The sequence below is a fragment of the Oenanthe melanoleuca genome, chromosome 2, assembly GCF_029582105.1.
Source record: "Oenanthe melanoleuca isolate GR-GAL-2019-014 chromosome 2, OMel1.0, whole genome shotgun sequence".
In the NCBI taxonomy this organism is placed as follows: Eukaryota; Metazoa; Chordata; class Aves; order Passeriformes; family Muscicapidae; genus Oenanthe; species Oenanthe melanoleuca.
The window spans coordinates 19769299-19790339 of NC_079335.1; the positions used below are offsets into that span (position 1 = coordinate 19769299).

General features: G+C 33.6%; 1 protein-coding gene across 5 annotated transcripts in view; it reads right to left on the reverse strand.

Moving 5' to 3' along the window:
• Positions 1 to 21041, reverse strand: part of RIMS2 (regulating synaptic membrane exocytosis 2) — a 449695-nt gene that overhangs the window by 140054 nt on the left and 288600 nt on the right. For 2 of the 5 annotated variants that reach the window (XM_056484738.1, XM_056484740.1), the window contains one exon: positions 277 to 456. The exons of 2 other annotated variants lie outside the window; for them this stretch is intronic. In XM_056484738.1, coding sequence (XP_056340713.1) covers positions 277 to 456 — 180 coding nt within the window. Of the gene's footprint in view, positions 1 to 276; positions 457 to 1955; positions 2028 to 4497; positions 4573 to 7931; positions 7995 to 10451; positions 10518 to 13858; positions 13967 to 14578; positions 14645 to 21041 lie in introns of all 5 variants that reach the window. One more of the 5 variants, XM_056484743.1, reaches the window with a different exon arrangement.

Below are 21041 nucleotides of genomic sequence, written 5' to 3' on the forward strand. Positions count from 1 at the left end.
TTATGAGGTGCTTTATGTGGAAACCATCCAGGATTCCTGACAAATGAGAAATCATAAACAAATGTAGTTAAATACTGTTAGCAAGCAATTTGCAATGGCAGCCACACCATTATATCCAGAGTAGAATATAAATAGTGTGTTCACACTGAAAGGGTTAGTATCTATTGCTGCTAGTGATCAGCTAAGGATGAGGCGATACCAATTAGCTACTGGGAAAATAAAATGGTGAGCTGGTGGGGCAGAAGGGGTTTAGTCTGATTGATTTGTCTGTTTCACCTCGGTAAGGCAGGTGAAGGAGGGGCAGATCTTCCAGTCATTAATGAAGGCATCGACCTGATGAGGTTTGAGTCAGGACGCTCTGTGGATCGGGAGCGGGAGTTGGTCCGCTCTAGCACAGGACGTTGCTCTGTTGATCGGGATCTTTGATATGGCTGTCTATCTGCTGCTTCACAATTCCTGTAATGTTAGTCAAAAAGCAGCTCAGTTGAACTTTGACTTTTCTATTAATTGTAAAATATGCTGCATGATACTGGCTTGGAGCAAATCGTGTTATTATATATATATTTTAGGGGGAATAAATTTTCTGAGATAACTTCTTGATAATGTACAGGTTTTTTTACACATATGATTTGACTTGCTCCATACTCTTGATAAATGGGCTGAAATGTTTCCAATGTCTCAGTAATGACTATCCATGCAATAGTCTGTTTCCTGACAATCTCTAGGTTAAAATAGTTATTTTGTCAATTAATATATCAACCTCAGAATAAAAGAAAAGCTGGCATAATATTAAGTCTCAGTAAAGCTAAGAACTCATTAATTGTGCAGTTTAATTATGCAATATTACTCATATTAATAGATTTTTACAGATTTTTTACAGATTGCATTCTCTCTAGAGGTAGCACTCTTGTTTGTAGGAAAGTCCACAATCTAGATGTTATAATTATCACATAGCACTGTTAAATGTTATTAGACTTGGGGATGTCTGTTATATATAGGCTAGGCTACAGTGATAGATTCATGTGTGGTGCTCAGACTGTAATCAGATGAAAATCTACATCATTAGTACTTAAAGAGGTTCCAACAGCTAGAAAAAAATTGGTTTGTAATTAAAAGATTATTTTAACCCACAACCTATGGAACTGTACCAAAACAGCAGTGGATTAAGTTCTTGTTAGAGATGCAATGGGAAGAAATTAGACTGAGTAAAAGAGAATTTCATGATCAAACAGTGATATCTTCTACTATCTTAGGCAATTAATCAGGCCATTACTTTCAGAAATTAATCAAGCTCCACCTTTTTTCCCAATGTAATTGGTCTGTTTTCAAGGAGTTATACTTGCTAGCAATACCCTCAAATACATTAAATCAAGGCAATTTAAAGAGTAAAATCCATACCCTAATGGAGCTATTTATTAAAATCACACTCCTAGCTCTCCTTGAGTAACTGAACAGATACAGAATACAAATGGGGAATGTGCACCCTTCAGGACTTTTCCTTGAGCGAAGTCATGCATTTTACAATGAAATCAGTTAATACAATGAGTGGCTTGATGGTGATTAAGTGTAACAAGAAGTCAAATTTTAATTAGTGTCAAAAAGGGGAGATACATACCACAGCCTTTTTATGAAGACTTTTGTGTTAGTAACAGCATTTTATTTCTAAAAGCATTGAAAAATAGTATAGTGGCTGACTTTGCTAAGTGCATTTATAAAACATTCATCAAAAGCAGTCTTTTCAGGCCTTCCAGGAGGTCATTATTGGACTCCTAGAGCATACAAAGGAATTGCCACAGACAGATTCATAATAATACCATACATCATGAACCTACATCTATAAGCTCCTAACAAGCAAACACACCACAGTGAGACACATAAATGGTAATTATAAGCTGAAGCACTAAAGATTGTAGGAAAAGTACAATGAGCCTGGCACAAAACCACATGAAGATTACCTCACTTGTTCTTCTATCAGTTCTGTTTCTGAATAGGAAGCTTCATCAGCAAAAACATCCACTGTCTCGCTTCTTTTACGATAGACAGAGAAACACAACCTTAGCTTTGACAGGAATGTTTAGTTGTAGTAAATGTTTAAGAGAGGTTTCAGTGTTATGGATGGAAGGTGATAAAAACGCCACCCATCTGCATGATTGCAAGAAATGAACATAGAATACATTTTTTGACTATGGGAATAAATTCTGAGAAAAAATATTCCTAAATTCAACAAAATTACAAAGAAGAATAATATCCAGGTCTTGAAAAACCCATCCTTATCTTGTTTATCCACATATTTAAGAATATTAATGAGCCCACAGAGACTTTTTTGGGCTGGTCAGGATTTCTCTTGTCAGTGAGTGGAGGACCACTGGAGCACTCAGCAGCAGGGACTGGGCAATATGATAAGGGTATCACTCCATACTCTATTTCTCTCTCCTTCCAACAGCCAGTAGGACACACAGAGTCACCTGTGGCAACCACAGGCTTCTCATAAAGACTTAATGAGAAGATAAGGCTCCCATTTGTTACCCTTAAGGACTCATTCTCTTTAGCTCTATAGGTATAAAAAGTAGTTTCTAGGATATTAGTGGTCTGACCTATTGACTGATTAGAAGGAAGGAGACATTTTTACCATCAGGATCAATACTAATGGCTTAGTGGGCAGGTTTTGTGTCCTCCAGAACATCATGGAGCAACTGTAGCTAACCACTATGCTAACAGATAAAGGCCTCAAAAATGCCATACTCAGCAGCTAATATAAGGTTTGCTACAATCTCCAGTGGGCATTTACTTCAAGTGGAAAAACAACCAGGAGTTCCGCGAAGTGGAGGAGAGGGTGAATTTTGGCAGTAAACCTTTGATGCTGTGGCAATGCTGTTTTGTAGACTGAAGTATTTGAAGACTAAGTTGAGTCCTGAGGTTAAACTGATTGTCACCCTCAGGTTCCAGGCTACAGGCTGCAATCCTCTCAATAACCACTACGGCAAATGGAAGGCAACTTCAATGGGACAGCCTTGAAAGCTTCACTTTGCAGTTTTACATCATACACATATAAAGAGCAATTCAAAGAATAAGTTTACTCCCTGGTCTTCAGCCTCACTTATTCTTTTATCCTTTTAACAACAAACACATATACTGTATGATTTCAGTCTTGAGCAACTGTCCATTTTATAGGAAAACTCTAATTCTGATAACTATCATTCTGCTTGTGCTATGACACTCCTTCCTTACCATTGTATGCAATTATGCATGAATATCAAAATCCAGCCATAATTATGGGAGGAAGTTAAATTAAAAATGGAAATTTCTAACTTTTCAGATATCATTCTTAAAGACTTCTGGTTATAAATTATCTAGATGAAAATTTCTTCTTTTCTCATTACAAATCGTATCATATGAATTACTGATTTTTAAAGAGGAAAATATGATAGTCTTAGCTAAACTATTCACCATCCATATAATATTTTAATGTACACTATTTACCTTTGCTAACAGACTTTTCATTATGAGAATACAGTTAATGAAACATCAAATAATCACTTCCTTCATCTAGTACTGACTATTGTAACACCCTTTTATTTTTGCTAGGGAAGACAGGCATGGTAGATGGCTCATTTCCTTGCCAAAGTCTGCAGGAAACTCTGAGGAAAAGGTACAGCAGTGTTTGCTTCTAAACCAAGCAAGACAATCACTATGAGACTGTTTGAGCTCTCTGTAAGTCACTACACAGAAAGCCCTGTGAGTATTCACAGTCTAACTTCTTATTCCAACCCCATCAAGTATAAGAACTAGAATCTGCTATCATTTTGGTACCACTGTAAACACTGTAGGCTGCTGTAGTACCTAACCAAAGGTGTTACCAAATGTTCATTTATATACTTATTTATCTGCATTTGTATATACATATACACATATACATATACAAATACACATATACATATGTACAAATATACAAATATACATATACAAATATACATGTACATGTACATACACCACAAATTTCAAATGTGAACTTTTTTTCCAATGCAATGAATTAAGACTTTCTGATTTTTAATTTTTCAGGTTTTTTTACTTTTCCTAACAAATAAAAAGAATTTTCAACAAATTGTTACAGTCATTGATCTAAACTTATGGATAGAGAAAGCTTTATAAAAGACTAACATTTTCCAACAGTATGCAATTGTAACAGTTTACATAACAAATCGAACTGTTTTTTTTCCCCAAAATGACTGAAAACTATTTAATTAAAAGCCCATGTTAAATTCGTTTACTCTGTACAAATGATGAGATCATGCCAATCATCATTTTAGCATCAGGTTTTTCTTGTAACAAAAAAGCTGAAGAAATAAAAATAGAATTGTTGTAGGACTACAGTTCACTACAGTTCAGCTCCTATTGCATGGCTTTCATCTAGAAACACTGAACAGAACAAGAAAAATACAACAACACACTTTCTAAGTATCATAATTTCAAACTCCAGCTAATACACAATGGCAATACCTGTCAGTGTCTGTGGATGGTTGCTGGATTTCAATCCTTGGGCATATTATTCTTCTACTAGCTATAGGAACTTTGCTGTTTAGTCACAGACACAAGATCCTCTGTTAGCATAACATAGATAAGCATGTCTACAAACAAATGAGATTTCTAGTACCAAAAAACTTAAATTTGAGTCATAAATATTGCAATGTAAAATGCAAAGGAGCAGTACACTGTCAAATCTCTAGAAAAACTGGTGACAGGATATCTCAGCAAATATCTATACTCAAAAAGGAAAAGTCATCTATACTCATAAAGGAACTTAATATAAAATTATAAAATAAGTGCTGCTGCAGTTTTTAAAAGACAGGAACGTAAAGCTTTTAGGTACTCTGATTGAAAAAAGTAAAGCAAGATATTTTGGTTGCTGTAATATCCTATAATGTTTCTATGTGCTGTATACAGAATGCTGTAACATTCTATAATGTATATATGTATGCATATACATATATATATATATATATACACACATACAGCCATACTCCAATATGATCTAGTCACATGCATTTTAACCTTTGTGGTATATGTGATCACTAACAGTGTTATCTCCATGCCAGTGACAGGCATGATTAAACTGTAACATGCCAGAATCTGAATTGTTCTACTAACTCAGCTCAGCAGACAAAGCAGGGACCTCTGCTGTGATCCCAGGCACGTTGTGCTCCACACTCCTGTGTTCTGCTGCAGCTGCAGAAATGCAATTGCTCACAGCTTGCTCAGGTTCCTGGGCATGGCACTGCAGCCACTTCAGTGACATGGCATGGTACAATTATAAAAACACCTCAGGAAAGCATAAATATCTATACCTGCTGAGATTTACTCTCCAAAATATGTATCATCATTGATATATTTGCTGAGGAATAGCAAAGTCATATTTCACCTAGGGAGTTGGAGCAGATAATGTTTTTTCCAACCTAAATTATTTTATGATTCTGTGCATGGAGTTAGAGGTTTATAGTAGTTATTACAATCAAATATCAATAAAACCAATAAGTAATGTAAATCCTGGAACAATTAAGACTGTAATGATGTGCATTTCATATAATTTTTATATGTAAAAAAGTCGTAGAGTGTTTTTACTTTATTGCTTCTGATACTTGCAATGTACCTTTTCACTTATATAGCCAGTTGCCTTATACAGTATTTGGTGTTTTGCCAACTACTTCTAACTTTCAACATCTTTAACAGAGCCTCTCAATTGACACATATATAAGAATCACTCTGGAGGAATTCGTATCTCTATGTCCATGGGATGAGTCACTGAAGATCATGATAAAGCTGATTAGGATTCACAAGCTGGGAATTCAAAATTCTCAAAGATGAGAGCTGAAATCCTCTCCTCTCCTTCACCCCAGCTCAGTTTTATAACTGAATATACTGCAGTGATTCTCTTCAGATAATAATCTAAACTTCCATTAAAGTACTGGAAATATCCCAAAATATAACACTTTCAGCTTTATATTATAAATATATTCCACAGTTTTTCCCATTTTGGAACAAAATATTTCACCCACTCAATTTGAATATTAGACCATAATGTATGAGCAAAACCAGGAACATGCCTGGGTTTTAATTAATATCTCATGACTGAAGTATAGTGTATTTAAGACAATGCATAAAGGATCTTGAGAGGGAAGTATGAAAAAGAAGAATTTCCTAGTAGAGCTCAAATGTTCAATTGTTCAGCAGAGCACCTAGACTACAGACTAATCAAAGTAGCTCTAGCTTAAAACTAAGCATGTACTTAAATATGCCTTTTAAAAGTGCAGTACTAAATGCAAAATATGAAAAGTACTTGGTTCTTGATGGATTTTGTGGGATTCTTTTCCTCAGATCTTAAATGTAATTTATGGCACATATACATAGTTGGTTTTGTTTCTTTTTCAGTGACATTTTTAAACACCAATAATATAGCAGATGTTTAAATAGTAAATTGCCATAACCAGAGTTGTAACTATGCAATTATTGTGTATACATACTGCAGCTACATGTTCCTCTTCTTCTTAACTTTTAGCAACAGACCTGTAATTCTGACCTCTCTGACATTGAGAGCTTTGTCTCTTGATGAGATCAGGATTTCAATCAAGTCAAACAGGAGCAGGTATGCAAGACTATTAAGTTCTCAAATTATGAATGAGCAAAACAGCATTCAGTTTCTGTTATAGGCATTCTCTAAATCCATTGATTGTACAGAATCTGATCAATTTCAGCAGTCTTTATTCTACTAAAGTGTTTTCTAATGCTTTGTGTTTTACTTAAAAGTCATAACGGTTCACAACAAACGATTTTTTTTCTTTTGCCAAACACTTTTAGAGCTAAACTTAAATGGAGACAGAGAGTAGTAACTAGTAAGTTATTTTTTCATGTTAAAAATCTATTTTTAGATATTTACCCCTGATATTAACCTATGTTATCATCTATTCAGGACTAAAAGTAAAAAAAGAGAAGTAATCCAGGACTATTTCATGTGACTAGCAAAAGCAAAAGCTTTAGTTACACCAAGCACTTTCCAGCCTTCTTGCTGTTCATTTTCAGTGTGTTTGTGCAGTTTCCAGGATGAAGTAATAAGTATGGCCCTTGCTGTACACTTAAAAATGAAGAGTCAACAAACAGTGGCACTGTGGCTCAAAAAGCTAGAGAAAATATATGGTCTCTAGACTCTGCAACTGCACTAATGTTTAGCCAAAAGACCCCCACAAATCCCTCCTCTCTAAAGAAGAGAGAAGCCCACATTAAAATATTTATGGATTCATTCAGGGTTTTATCAGAATTCATGTCTATGTTTTAATTTAACAGTCTCTTATGTTCTTTGTTCACATTCACAAAGGAGGGAAGTAAAAAAATGGAAATTCTTGCAAGAGCAATAAGATAATGAGAGGGAAGCAGTAAAGTCAACAAACTAAAAGCAAGGAAAATTTGTGTGCTTTTTGATCAGAAGCCAGCTACAGCTGGGAAGAACTACAGATTGAAAGGCACACAGCACTTTGCATGGGGTATGCAACAATCACAAAGGAAGATAGGTTAGACAGATAAAGCTAGAATTATTTCTAAAAGTAAAAAAGTATTAGGTCTCAAAGACACCTTTCCCAACACTGCAAATGTAGGTAGGTATCACTGAAAAAGGCTCTTTTCATTCAAGCGGCCCTGAACAGTGAGAATGTTTCAAAAATAGTTCAAACATAATTAATGTTCTTTTTCTATCTGTAACTGAATAAAACAATTTAATCTTGGAAAAATAACTAGAACATAAGTGCCTTAGTTCTGAAAGAAAGAAAGACATCATGAAAAATATATTTATTAGAAATAAATTTGGTACAATTATAAATGAATGATAATTATTATAAAGATCCAAAATACATTTTAGTTTTATCTGTAACACTACACTCTTTACTTACCCATATTTTTCAGCTGAACCATTGACTATATCATCTGCCCATGAACTTGCACCATTGTACCACCTTTACAATGCAGTTAAAATAAAGAAGTGTTATTAAAAAAATATATATTACTATTAGCACTCTAATTCATGTCACATGACCACTTCTCATCAAAATGAGAAGATTTCCAAATGTTTTCAAATAATTTTGTACATTTTATATTTTCTTTCAGGTATGAACCAATTTTTTCAAAATCAAACACCAAGAAAATTGTAGGGCTTTTTTCCTTATACAATTATTATATTTCAACACTAGTCTTTTCAGCAGTCAAGCCATAAATTTCAGTTCCATAAAGACTAATTGATCCCTTATCTTTTTGAACATAAATTTCTTCATGATTTCAATGGCTATTCAGTTTGTGGAATAATTAAAAAGTAATTCTGGACACAAAACATTAACAAAAATAACATTATATGCACTAATAGTTTAAAATATTGGTTTTAATCTTTCCAGTTGTAATCTTTGTTTTCTGTTGGATAGGGTAGTTGGTTTCTTACAGGTATGTACGAAACAGAAGAAAATTCACTTCAATGATTAAACAATGAAAAGTAATTAAATTTCATAGTGGTATCATTCTTCCAGATACTGAATATGAGCTGCCCAAGCATTTGCAGCATCACTTCAGCAAATCAGTTGAAGACAACATAAAACACATAGAGAAGTATTTTATCTTAAGTAAAAACATCAAGAAAAGAAATAATGGGACAAAAAAAAAATCTGCTTTAAAAAATCATGGGACAAGCTTCTGATGTGCCACTACTCCAGTACATTAAAACTAGATACAAATCATCCACCATTTGGTAAAGGAGTTTCAACTAAATCTCTGGAGTTTTTTACTTGCAGTTTCTTGCTAGGGTAAAGCCAGGGAGCTTCTATGTTGTCTCTATTCAATGATTTCCACATGACAGGGAGTGAGAAGACAGGGATTATCAGAAAATATCAAAAGACCACTATATTATCAATTTGGACAAAAAAAGTCTTTTATCTGTATTTAAAATATTAGCAATAGGGAAAGTTTTTCCATAAAGGAAAAACTTTTTAATGGCTTGAATACATTGATCCATGAATTCTGATGAACCAGATGCTGGGAATCACAGCAGTATTTTTTGCTTGTCTGCCTTTTCTTTAAACTTCTATACAGAACCTGAGGGTTTGTAGTATCTTTACAAACTCAGTAACTCCACATCCCCTGGATATTATGTTGAGGGAAGACTGTATGGGGTGTAATATATGTGAATGTCAACCAGATGCTCTTGTTTCTTCTATGTCCAATTGGATGGTATGGGGAGTGGCTTTTTTCTCTTTTTTTTTTTTTTTTTTTTTTTTCATGGTTTATAGCTAGATCAATGGCTGTATGAAAGCCATTTCAGTTTAATCTAATTGAGTTTTAGATTAGATGTAGATTTAATCCTTTATAAATTAGAATACTGCTGGAGAATGGCAGGTACATCTTTACACTCTCCCTGATAATCCATATCCTCAAAACTGAAGCTAGTCTCTCCAGTTAACTAGTATTTTAAATAGGAATTTTTGATAAAACTACTTTATTGCAGACACCATAAATACATAAATATGGGTATAAAATTGCAGTGCACTTTATTTTTTTCTTAAACATAACTGTATTTTTTCATAGCAATCAAACAAAACCAAAATTTCTTGCTTAGGAAAAAATCCCTGCTTTACTTGTTATCATAGTGTAGACAAAATTCAGACCTTGACTTAACAATGGACAGAGAAGTATAAAAACATCTTATTGTAAAGAGGGGGAGGAACACTGAATTTGTTCCTTTCTTCAGATTTCCTTGTCTTTTGACCTAGCTCTTTAAACATGAAAAGTTGTTATCGAATAAATTTCCAGAGACACTCCTAAACTTTTCAGATTACATGTCAGATTTTAGTGACATTTTGCTCAGTGTGATACATTATATCCATAGCAAAATTTAGGAAGAATAATAGTACTTTGGTTCCTAGCATGGCAAACACTCAAAACCAATATGAAGGCATTTGGTTAGTCCTTTTTTAAGTCAATGTGAGTAACATGCTAAAAACTGAGTATCATCTTAGGGTACTCAGGTTATGGAAAGAATGAGATTGAGGACTCCAAATTGTCCTAGAATCACCTCTAGTGACAGGAAAGGTTAGGCATTAAAATTATGGTGCAGTTAAGTGGAGAAAAAACCTTCAGTTTTACCTAAGTTCTTCTGTACTATTTAGTTTTCCTCCCACATCTAATGAATAAAAAATTTTTCAAGTTAAGAATTATGCTTAAAAAAATTCAAAGTCAAATTAATGGAGGGCTAAAAAGAAAATGAGGTACTTAAAACTATGGAGATTAGTTGTGCTGTATTTAGAGAAATATGGCATAAAGTGCACTGTAAATTTAAATACCATTAGTGTATGCCAATTAGAATTTTAGACTACGCTTCATAAAAATTTATTACTCAACTCTATCTATTTTTACTATATAAATTAAAATACCTTTCAGGAGTATAGGCTGTGTCATCATAATATGAATTAGGCACTCTTCTCTCCTGCCTAGTCCTCCTGAATATGGAATAAACAGCACAGATATTTCAGACATTTGAGAGGCTGGTTTTTTCATTATGCATTCCCTTACTGTATTATTAAGATGTGATGAAGATAGAGCACATTTATAGGCAGAGCACATTTAATTCAGCCATATACTCTGAACATATATTTTCTAATATATATATATATATAAAACTTTAAACTTCTGCTTTCAAATTCTATTCAGAAATAATTAACAACTTACTAAGAATACTTGATCAATGCACACATATTTCATAGAAGTCACATTGACAAAAATTACATTGACAGAAAACTAGTTGAACAACTGAGAATGTTCACCAAGAGTAGGATTTGGATGTTAGAAAATGTCTGCTGGGTAAAACAAAAGTCAGGAAAGAAAATGGAAGCAAAATCTAATTTCTTTAAGTGAGACAACAGAAATTCTGCCTGAAAGAAACCTCACAAGCTGCACAAGATATACACAAACCAGTTCTTATGGGCTTGCAAACACTAAACTCAAAGGCTAAGTGAAAAAAATTAATTGCACATAGTGTGGTGTTCTTGCTGATTAAGCTGAGCTCTGATGTAGGTAAGTTGAGAAAGAATTCTCATACAGTGAGGTTGTCAACATAATTTTATTTGGAATTAACTGTTAATATTTTTTTAAATACAAGGACAAGGCTAAGAACCTTGAGAACATTACTTTATCATTGAGATCGTGTGTGTCAGACAATTTAAAATGTGTTACTGTCAAATTGTGAATCAGCCCATATAACTCTGCAGGATTCTGAACTGGGGGATATAAACAAAAGTGTAAGTAAAGCTCAGCATGCCCAGCCATGATGTCTTGTGTACATCAGTGTGAGGAGCTGAGCAGTGTGAACTGACACCAGCTGGTGCTGCCAGGCTGACTGCAACCTTGACCAGCCAAGGGAGCCAGGGGTGTGCTCCTGATGTCCTTGAGAAGACCCCAGGTCCTAAGGGCTCTGAAGTGCACAGGTGCTTATTGCCTTTCTTAGGCAGATGCTGGAATAAATATCTTGTCAATGCTGCTGTTCCTTTTGGGAGGGAAGAGTTGGGCTTCTTCAAAAGGGGGGAGCTCTCAGAAAAATGAAATTATGAACACCATAACCTAAGAATGACCTCAGAAATTAAGGTTTTTGGTAATGTAACTTTGTCCTAGAACTAATGAACTTGCAGTCTATCACACCAGATAAACAGTAACTGACAAACTTCAGCAGAGAAAAGATGGAAAAGAACCAAGTAGTCACTCTGTGGGGCAGAAAAAAAGGAAAATAATGCCAGAAGAGATCACAAGAGTTAACAGGGTGGCTGTGAATGACTACAAGATAAGCAATAAATAAGCCATGGATAGCAAAGGTCAGTAATTTTGACTAATATATCTATATGATTTATTTGCCTTCAGAACACAGACACTGATGGATATAGAATGACATGAGATAAAAATCTCTCTGTCCCAGATGAGAGACTCTTTCCTGAATGCTGGACTGTACAGAACAATATTTGCTATTTTGATTAATAGTAGAAACTGAAAAATTGTTTCTTTATATGCATCATAAACTGAAAATAAAAGGGAGGAAGAGATATGGTTGCTTGATATCAACAAGACATTGATTAAGAAGATGGAACAAAGATGACAGGAATAACACTTTGGCCTACAAAATAATGTATTTTAGAATAAGCATTGAACTGGGGGAAAGTGTAAAGATAAAAGAGGAAATATAGTTTAAAAAGTAATTGTTCATATATTTAAAATAAAAATGAGGAAGAGAAAGTTACTTAGTTTTTTTTTACAATGAGTAAGGAGAAACTGGATAATAATTATGCTATAAATTGTCCATAAATTGTGGTTAGAATACAGGAAGAAAAAAGGGATGAAAATCTAGGAACTACAATTGTGGCTGTGAGGTACTTTTGCCTTTTATTTTCATTGATTTGAATTTATTTTTGAGAGATTAATTTCAGAAACAAAGTTAAGAGTTACAAGTGAAGAACCTCAAAGTAAGACAATTTGAGAATAGCTCCAACTTTCCTAATATCCAAATAGTCACAGACATAACCAGTAATCTAAAATAGGTTCAGATAAACCAGTGCAAATTAGAGTATATATCTAAGGAAAAAAAAAATAAATATATAATAATTAGTTACTGAAATAGCATATAAATGAGCACATTTCATCACACATTTTAAGAAAACAAAAAATCCCTCTCCTTATTGAAGTTTCTACATGTGGACAGAACTACTTATACACTTTCTTTATACTAGATTTCATGTAAAACAGCATCATTTCAAAACAAATGTTTGACTGACTTCTAAATGTAAAAATGTCTAATATACCATAGCTTTGGAGAATTTTTAAAAAACAGCATTTCTTTTGAAGGATTTTTCAGATCCCTTTTTGTTTCTGCATCCAAAAGTAATTTTACATTCACTTAAAAATATGGTGACACATGATCCAAATGCAGTGCAAGCGTTAATGAACTTCTCAGTCTCATATCCAGATGGCAGCCATGAAGTTATTATATAAAGAGTTCTTTACTTCTTGCTTTAGAAATTTTTACATGGCCCCTCTTGTAGAGCAATACATATATCAACTGTTGTATCTGATCTAAAGTCACCACTTCCTTTTTATTGGTTCACAGTTTTCAGTTGGATATTCTGATTTCTGTTTACACACAATTATGTAAACTACTTTGGTTTGCAATATTTCTGAAGATATCTTAGCTATGGTACTTCAGCAGCATCTCTTAAGAGCCACTGTATCTCAAGTCATAAGTTATTTCACAGAAACTGTTATGGGCTCAAATTGTCTCTCCATATATTTCATGTGTAAATAGGAAGTATGGTGTTCTGCAATCACACACAGGTATTGTGATTATGTATAAGTATTCCTAAATCACAGAATATGCAGTATACAAATATAAATAACATAAGTTTACATAAGCATACACTTTTACTTTTCACTCTATTCTTAAGTTATGCAAAGACTTCAGACAGACGCTCTGTGTAAAAGTAAAGTAGATAGGATTTTCCTTGTTATTTCAAAGAGAATAATAAATGCTATAAGCACTCTGGAAAATTCCAGCAAAGATAAGGGTTATAAAAGACAGAGACATATAATATCCATATAACCTATTTTAAAACTGGCTTCTGCAAAGCTGTTCTGCAGCTCTTGGGATTTACCCATGGCCCTGAGTAGTCATACCCAGAGTATTACAAAACATATTCACTGTAAGTGTTCATCTCTTAAAACACAGATCACATTCTCAGTTTGGAAATCAAGCATGCCAGTGCCAGTGTGGCAGAGCTAATGGCCCACTCCACATCAGTTATACCTCTCGAGATCATAGTAAGCACCCTCAGAGTAGGTACGGCACATGGTGCGGGAGCGCAGCAATCTGATTGCATCTTCACAAAACAGGGGATACATTGTGTGATCCTGGCTGTCGAAACAGAATGGGGGAACACAATGAAAAGCAACAAAAAGATGAAATGAGGACAAAACAATATGAAAAGCAAGCAATGTCAGCAACAGAACAAAACACTGGAACAAAACATGACTGGAACTTCGGCGAGCTTTGCAAAACTACTTTTAAAAATTAAAGTATTTTGGCTTGCAGCTACAAGAGCTACAAGACTATGAGAAAGGTATCACTCTCCAGTTTTATGGTAATCTTTAACTCAGTCACTCATGTATGATTTTATGCATACTAAAATCACAGTATTAGCATGTATTAGTGTTTGCTCGTTTAAATTATTTTCTTTATATAAAGAAAATAATTCTCTCTGAAAGACATCAGAGTGATGTAAATAAAGCACAATCTTTGAGGAACAACAATTATAGACTATTGGCAGTGAGAAAAAACTCAAGTGAAATACAGGAAGAATTACCCAGTGTTAGTGTGCACACTATGTTAACAAATCTAATGATGATACTAACTCAACTTCTAAGTTTTCTACCACTATATACAGACAAATAAAACCAGAAGTGGACATGTAGGTACACAGAAGGACATGCATTACCCACACATAGTCACACAGAGGAAAACATATACCTGACATCCCTGTAATGGTGATCTGTGGACTGGGTGTACCAGGAACGAGGTAAAGTAACATAATGACTGAGGTGATGGCAGAAAGAAAAATACAGATATGAGACAATAAGATGGAGAAGGAATGGTACACAACACAAAACAGAAAACATTATAATCTGAGAATACAGGACTACAAAACATTGTTTAAGAGCACAGGACTTATTTACAAAATAATATGATATATGGTTCTAAAGATAAAATTATCTAGATGATTCACATATTCATTCTGAGAAGCCAGTGGGAGATTATGGATCAAGAGGATAGCTAAAATTTGGGATTTTCTACAGAATTTCAGTAAGGGAGAAAAAAATGCACAGATCTCTGAAAGCAACTCAAGAAATTCAGATTGCCTATTCCCTTGTCTGGAGGCAGTAATAACTTTAATAGGAATAATATCTTTGAAGGAGGTTTACCTAATCTGTCTGAAAAGCTACCACCATTTGGAAATCTGTCCCCACATAGCTCCAGAGCTTTCCCATTTCTAAGTGTAAATTCTCCTAATACTGCTCATATTGTGGTAAAAGGAGAATTTAGATCAAAGTGTTTCATTATTTAAATAAATAATGAAGAGATATAACATCAGAACCAGAATATGCAAAAAAAAACCAAAAAACAAATGCAATTCAAAATAGGAAAACTAAGTTATTTATATTTTGTTTCTATTATGAAACAATGTCAAAATTTATACATTTTAAACATATTTGTTACACTAGATATTCTCCAATTATCAAATATAGAAGAAAGTACTTTTAATTTTAATATAAATATATGCACACAGTACAGGAAAAATGGTTTGGAAAAAGAGGACTTTACCATTAACAAGGAGTTATTGACAACAGTTTCCCTGAAGCTGGGGTATTTCAAAGGAAAGTCTAATCACAACTGTCCACACTGGAAGTGCAAACTGACTTCACAAGAAACATGGAAAACCTCATCCTTCATTTTTATTTCTCATATCTTAATTTGCTTATGATTACTGTTTTTCCGGGAATCACATTGTTAACAGTAGGTATATTACCTATTATATTTTATATATTACTTATTATATTTACCTCTTTTTCATGAGGATAAAATGCACCATTACTCATATTAAAATATTCCTTATATTAGGTGAATGACATACAGTGCAAGATGTCTTTGTGTTCATTTCTTGTCAAAAAAATTTAAGAGAAGAGTTTCCACTATAAAAAACTAATTTAAATCCCAGATTATGTAATTTAAACTTTGCAGTTTGTTACAAGAATGAGGAACTGTACACAATTCAACAGGGCCCAATTTGACATGGTACAGTTAAAATCTGAAGAAGGACTAATAATTATTAAAATAGTCATAGAGTTTACACTGCAAGCTGCAAAAACTATGAATGTTTTTAAACTAATGTAAACTAAGTATCAAAAGCAGTCTACTCATAACAGCCTGTCAGTCAGCATGCTGTCAAGAAACATTAAAAAAAAAAATTACCATGTTCTTAAAATTTTCTTTGGAATATATGCACACCCACTGGAAGAACAATCAAATAAAAATGTAGGAGTCTACCCCCCAGGAGCTAAATGTACAACAATGGCAAACAACTGCATACCAGATAATTCTCTCCATTACATGGGTATATTTCTAGGCTACATCCACATGAATATGCCTTTAAATTATTCAGATGCAACCCTGGAATTAATACTTAAAAACTCTTGCTCTAATATTAATAAGCAATTAGGTATTTCCAGCTGATAGATGACATTTTAATTTTAAGAATCCACTTCGCCTTTTATCTTTCCAGTGAATTGCTGACAAATTTTCCTGGTGGTCTTTGAAAAATAGATTATATCAATAAATACAATGTATTTAACCATTATTTAAAAACCAACATCTTAAACAAAACTAGGACTTCAGGCAGAACATATGTTGCAGAACATAATTCTATGGAAATGCATATGCTATTTGCAAGTAGGTTACTTATTGTCCATAGGAAGGAACACCCCAGACTGTTCACTTCCCTTATTTGCATGTGAATGAGACAGCATCAGCTCATGTTCTGCTTAGGATTTCAATCCTAACAACTTTTCATATCTTTACCAAACTGTGTTGATTGCCCAAGTTCTGGTATCAGGTTTTGTTCTAATACTTCTAGAATCTCAGAACTCCAAAGTCCTTACCAAGTTCTGGGAATTTTTCTTGGGAATTTCTGGCAGGCAGTTCAACCTTTTACCTTTTTTTTTTTTTTTCTTTTAAATTCAGTTCATTTTTTTTTAAATTCAGTTCATTTCAGAATCAGAGTATGATAGCATTTAGATGGCATTTAGATACAACCCCTTATACAATTTGATATGCAATAACTTGTAACAAGTTTAAAATAAGCTGTCTCATCACCCAGACCTTTGCTTATCTAATATAGGAGTGGGGTTAGCTCGAGCTTATACTTGACCTGACCCTCTGGAATTACAGACTATTCATACTTTTCCCTTTTTCTCAGAGCCCATGTTAACCATGCTATCTAACTTAACAGAATCATAGAATCACTAACAAAGGTCATCATACCCAACCTTTGATCAAATACTACTATTCCCACTAAACTATATTGCAAAGTGCCTCTTCTACTCATCTTTTGGACACTTCAAGAAATGGTGACTCAACCATTTTCCTGGGGAGTGTGTTCCAATGCATAGACTCTCTTTCAGTGAAAAAATATTTCTTAATATCCCACCGGATTCAACATGCAGAGCAAAATGCTTAAATGCCATCATTCTTCTGAGCATCCAGCCAATACCACACTAGTTAATTTTTTGCCATTAAATATGTTACTATACATATTTATATATTTGGGTTAAAATAAATTCTTTAGGCTTTTATAAACATGTTAGCAACACCAAAAAAATGCCCATGACTTAGTCTCAATCTTCAAAACTGAAACATACACCACATTTATTTGGAAAATCCCCAGTATAAACCACTCAAAATTATAAAGTAAATGTATTAAAATGTAGTAAAAACATTAAGCTTTGTATTGCCTAAGTGCAAAAGAACTCCTGTAATGTTCCAGATCTCCATCTCAAGTAAATATATCATTTGAGCTGTTACTGAAAATCATTACCCTATTTGCACATACACATGGGAATGCTCAGATGACATTGGAGACATGGACAAAATTTAGATATGTCAGATTTGTAATATGAAAAAACCTCCAGGATACATTTTTTTTTTTCAACCTTGCTTTAGATTTCTAGCTTCTTATCACACATTCCTTATTTTCTACATTATAGTAGTCCATGGCAGACGTATGTCAAATGATATGGCAAAATAAACATAACTTTCATCCTCACTCATGAAACATTACCTGTTTTTTACAGGTAGAATAGACAGAAAATTTGCAGCAAAAATTCTACTAAAATAATGAAGTTAGTCTAACAGGGCAGCATTATAGGTTTTGCAAATGATCATTATTATAAACACACATATTCCCATCCCCTTCCACACTGTGTGAAAAGAGAAAAGAGAAAAGGTGAAAAGAGATTTCCACTGTTCTGATAAGGAGACTCCAGGTACATAGGCAAACAGGATAAGTGTACAGAAAATTACTTAAAATTCTTCTGGTATTGCTCACCTATTTGTCCATTTCCTTACAAAATTCAGTGAATCATTAGTGTAAGAAAACAGAAATCAGTGATTCAGCAACTGATTAGATTGCCAAACTGGAAGTCCTTGGTATCCAGGACCAGAATTTACATACCAGAAGAGTCTCAGAAGCACACTTGAAAACTCACACACAGAGTACCTCACTTGAGCCTTATTGCAAAAATTTTCTGTTCTTCCTATGCAAGGGGATTTTAGCCTGTTCTGTATTGTATGGGATATTTTATTTAATAGTAAAGAAGAGGTATTTAGGAAATAATTGATTCAATTTTCACTCTCTGTGACCAGGCCCTAAAATCTGATTGACATTCCAGCTTCCCTACTAGAGTGGGCAGTAGCCTCCCAAGTGTTTTTGTGGAAAGGCTAAAGTACTGTGTATGATTATACCCTTCCCAAACACCTGGCAAATCACACTAACCATGTGAATAAATGTGAAGTCCAGCTCTTAACTCTTAGAAAGTGTCAAATAAATCCAATAATAAAGCACTGATTATGCAACTTCTCTTCTACATTTCATTGAGTACATTAATAGAATAGTTTTATCTAATACTTAGGTTTTTTAAAAAAACAAAACTTATTTTCTTTGCTTATAAATATCAACAATTTTTCCACCAATAATGGCAAGGATGCTTTTTGTTACATTGATTCTATAGAAATTTCTGCTAATCTCCTGGGACAGATGAAATCCTAAAATGTTCTCTCTGAATGTAACTGAGAATTTGAAGAGTTTAGTGGTGAAACACTAGCAATTATCAGCAGAGAATTTGTGAGCTGACACATATACCACCAAGATGACTTCTAATAAGAAAATCAGTATCACATTATCACAGTTCTCCTCATATTGCATTTTAAAATCATTGCTCCAAAGGTGCAACACTGAAGTCTTTTATAAGAACTGCATTATTTTTAACACAGGCTTTTTTTTTGCTTTTTTTTTTTTTTTTTTTTTTTTGGTGCATTTTAGTCTGAGGAATGTATCTATGACTCTTGGTGGTGGTGGGTTTTAATAAATTTGGCTCAAAGCTTCTTCTTTACCACCTACCTACTCCGACATCCCTGTTGGAGATAATCATCCTTCAGCAGACTCATGGAGGCACCAGGTGGGTGGTGCAGATAATTGTGCAATTAAACAGTGATTTGAAAGGAGAAAAAGAACTTAAAGAAACACTGCAATTATTGAGATTCAAATTGATGCAAACATTTTATAACATAGCTCTAAGCAAATTTTCAGCAATGCACTTCTTTTACTTTACTGGGTATTTGAAGAAGGAAAGCAGTGACATCACATATCCCCATGTGAGTACGTCACCCATATGATACAACTGAAACCTGAAAAAATTATCCCAAAATTTCCAAATAAAGCATCAGGAACCCTTTATGCTTTACAATATCTTTGTGTTTTAATCTGCATTTAAATGATTTTAAAGTAAAGTTTAACTAAATAATTAATAAATGACAATCTAATTATGTATTATTCAGCTATGTATTTAATAAAGACTTTAAAAAAAAGATCTGTTCTTTTCAGTGCTTTAATATGGAAAAATGTATAAAAAAATATTTTCCTAGTTTGACCTAACCAGGTACCTACTTAATAACAGTACTGGATTAGGAGCCTGCTACCCATAGATAAAGCAACTGCACAGTTTAAGAGGACATTTAGAAATGTAAAATTTATGTTGCTCTTGACCACCTTTAGTTTTGTGTTAAATAATAAAACAGGTATTTACACTGTCTTTTAGCTAACACATAACAGGCTCATTGTAGTGAATTACTTTGATCTTCACTGGTTTGATTATAGCTAATTATAGAATTTTTTGGCATGTATTTCAACATTTACTTCATGTTAAAAAAAATCCAAGCCACATCCTTTCAACAGAATGAAAAAAAAAAGTGTGTATTCAAATATGTGAATGAAATCTCCTCTCAGTAAGAGGAGTGTGATAGTCCTGCTAGTTCCAGCAAATCCAGATAACATCTTTGAAGTGATTTCAAAATAATGGACAATATTTCTCTAAATAACCATGCTTATGACTACTTTATTAGTTTAAAAAAACAAATAGCAACTTTTCTTCTTTCAAATGCAAAGTGTGCAATCTCTTTGAACAACGAATAGTGGATAATTTCCCTTTTCTCTTGCTTTATTCTAAGTGCCCCTCAGAAAAACACTTTAGGAGCTTTCTCATACATTTGTCCTGCAGATTATTTGAGTAAGGCATTCTCAGAATACTCTGGCTTAATATACCTGTGCTAAATTCACCATTAGCAATGTTATCCTCAGGGAGAACCGACCTAGGATATCAAATGAAGTTAAATTAATTGTTGCTAAACAGTATTTATTTGTTCAAGTTGTGGGCCTGAGTACAATTTTCTGACACTGTCTTGGTGTTTGTTGTTAACCGTTGATAAACCTTTCAGAAAGAAACACACAGATACAGTTTTGGGGCTTTGTTGTTGTTTGTTTTTTTCTTTCTGAAACTATGCTAAGATTCTCATATTTTTCCTCTAATTAACCTGATTATACTGATTGTTTAAATAATAAACTCTGAGGTTAAATCAAATTCCAAAATTTTCTCAATAGTTTCTAGCGTTTGATTGGTTTCAGTCTCTCAAGTGAGGTAAAAGTCAGTTTTAGAGAATTTATTAAAACATGTCAAAGTGACATTTACAAGGTTATCCCATTACAGAAAAATGTTCTTATGGACCTTGGGTCCATATTAGATCATAGGGATTCATATTTTTTTACATTACAAATGCAGGCTATTTCATAAGAGTACGAGTACCCACAAAAAAACTTATATTTTGA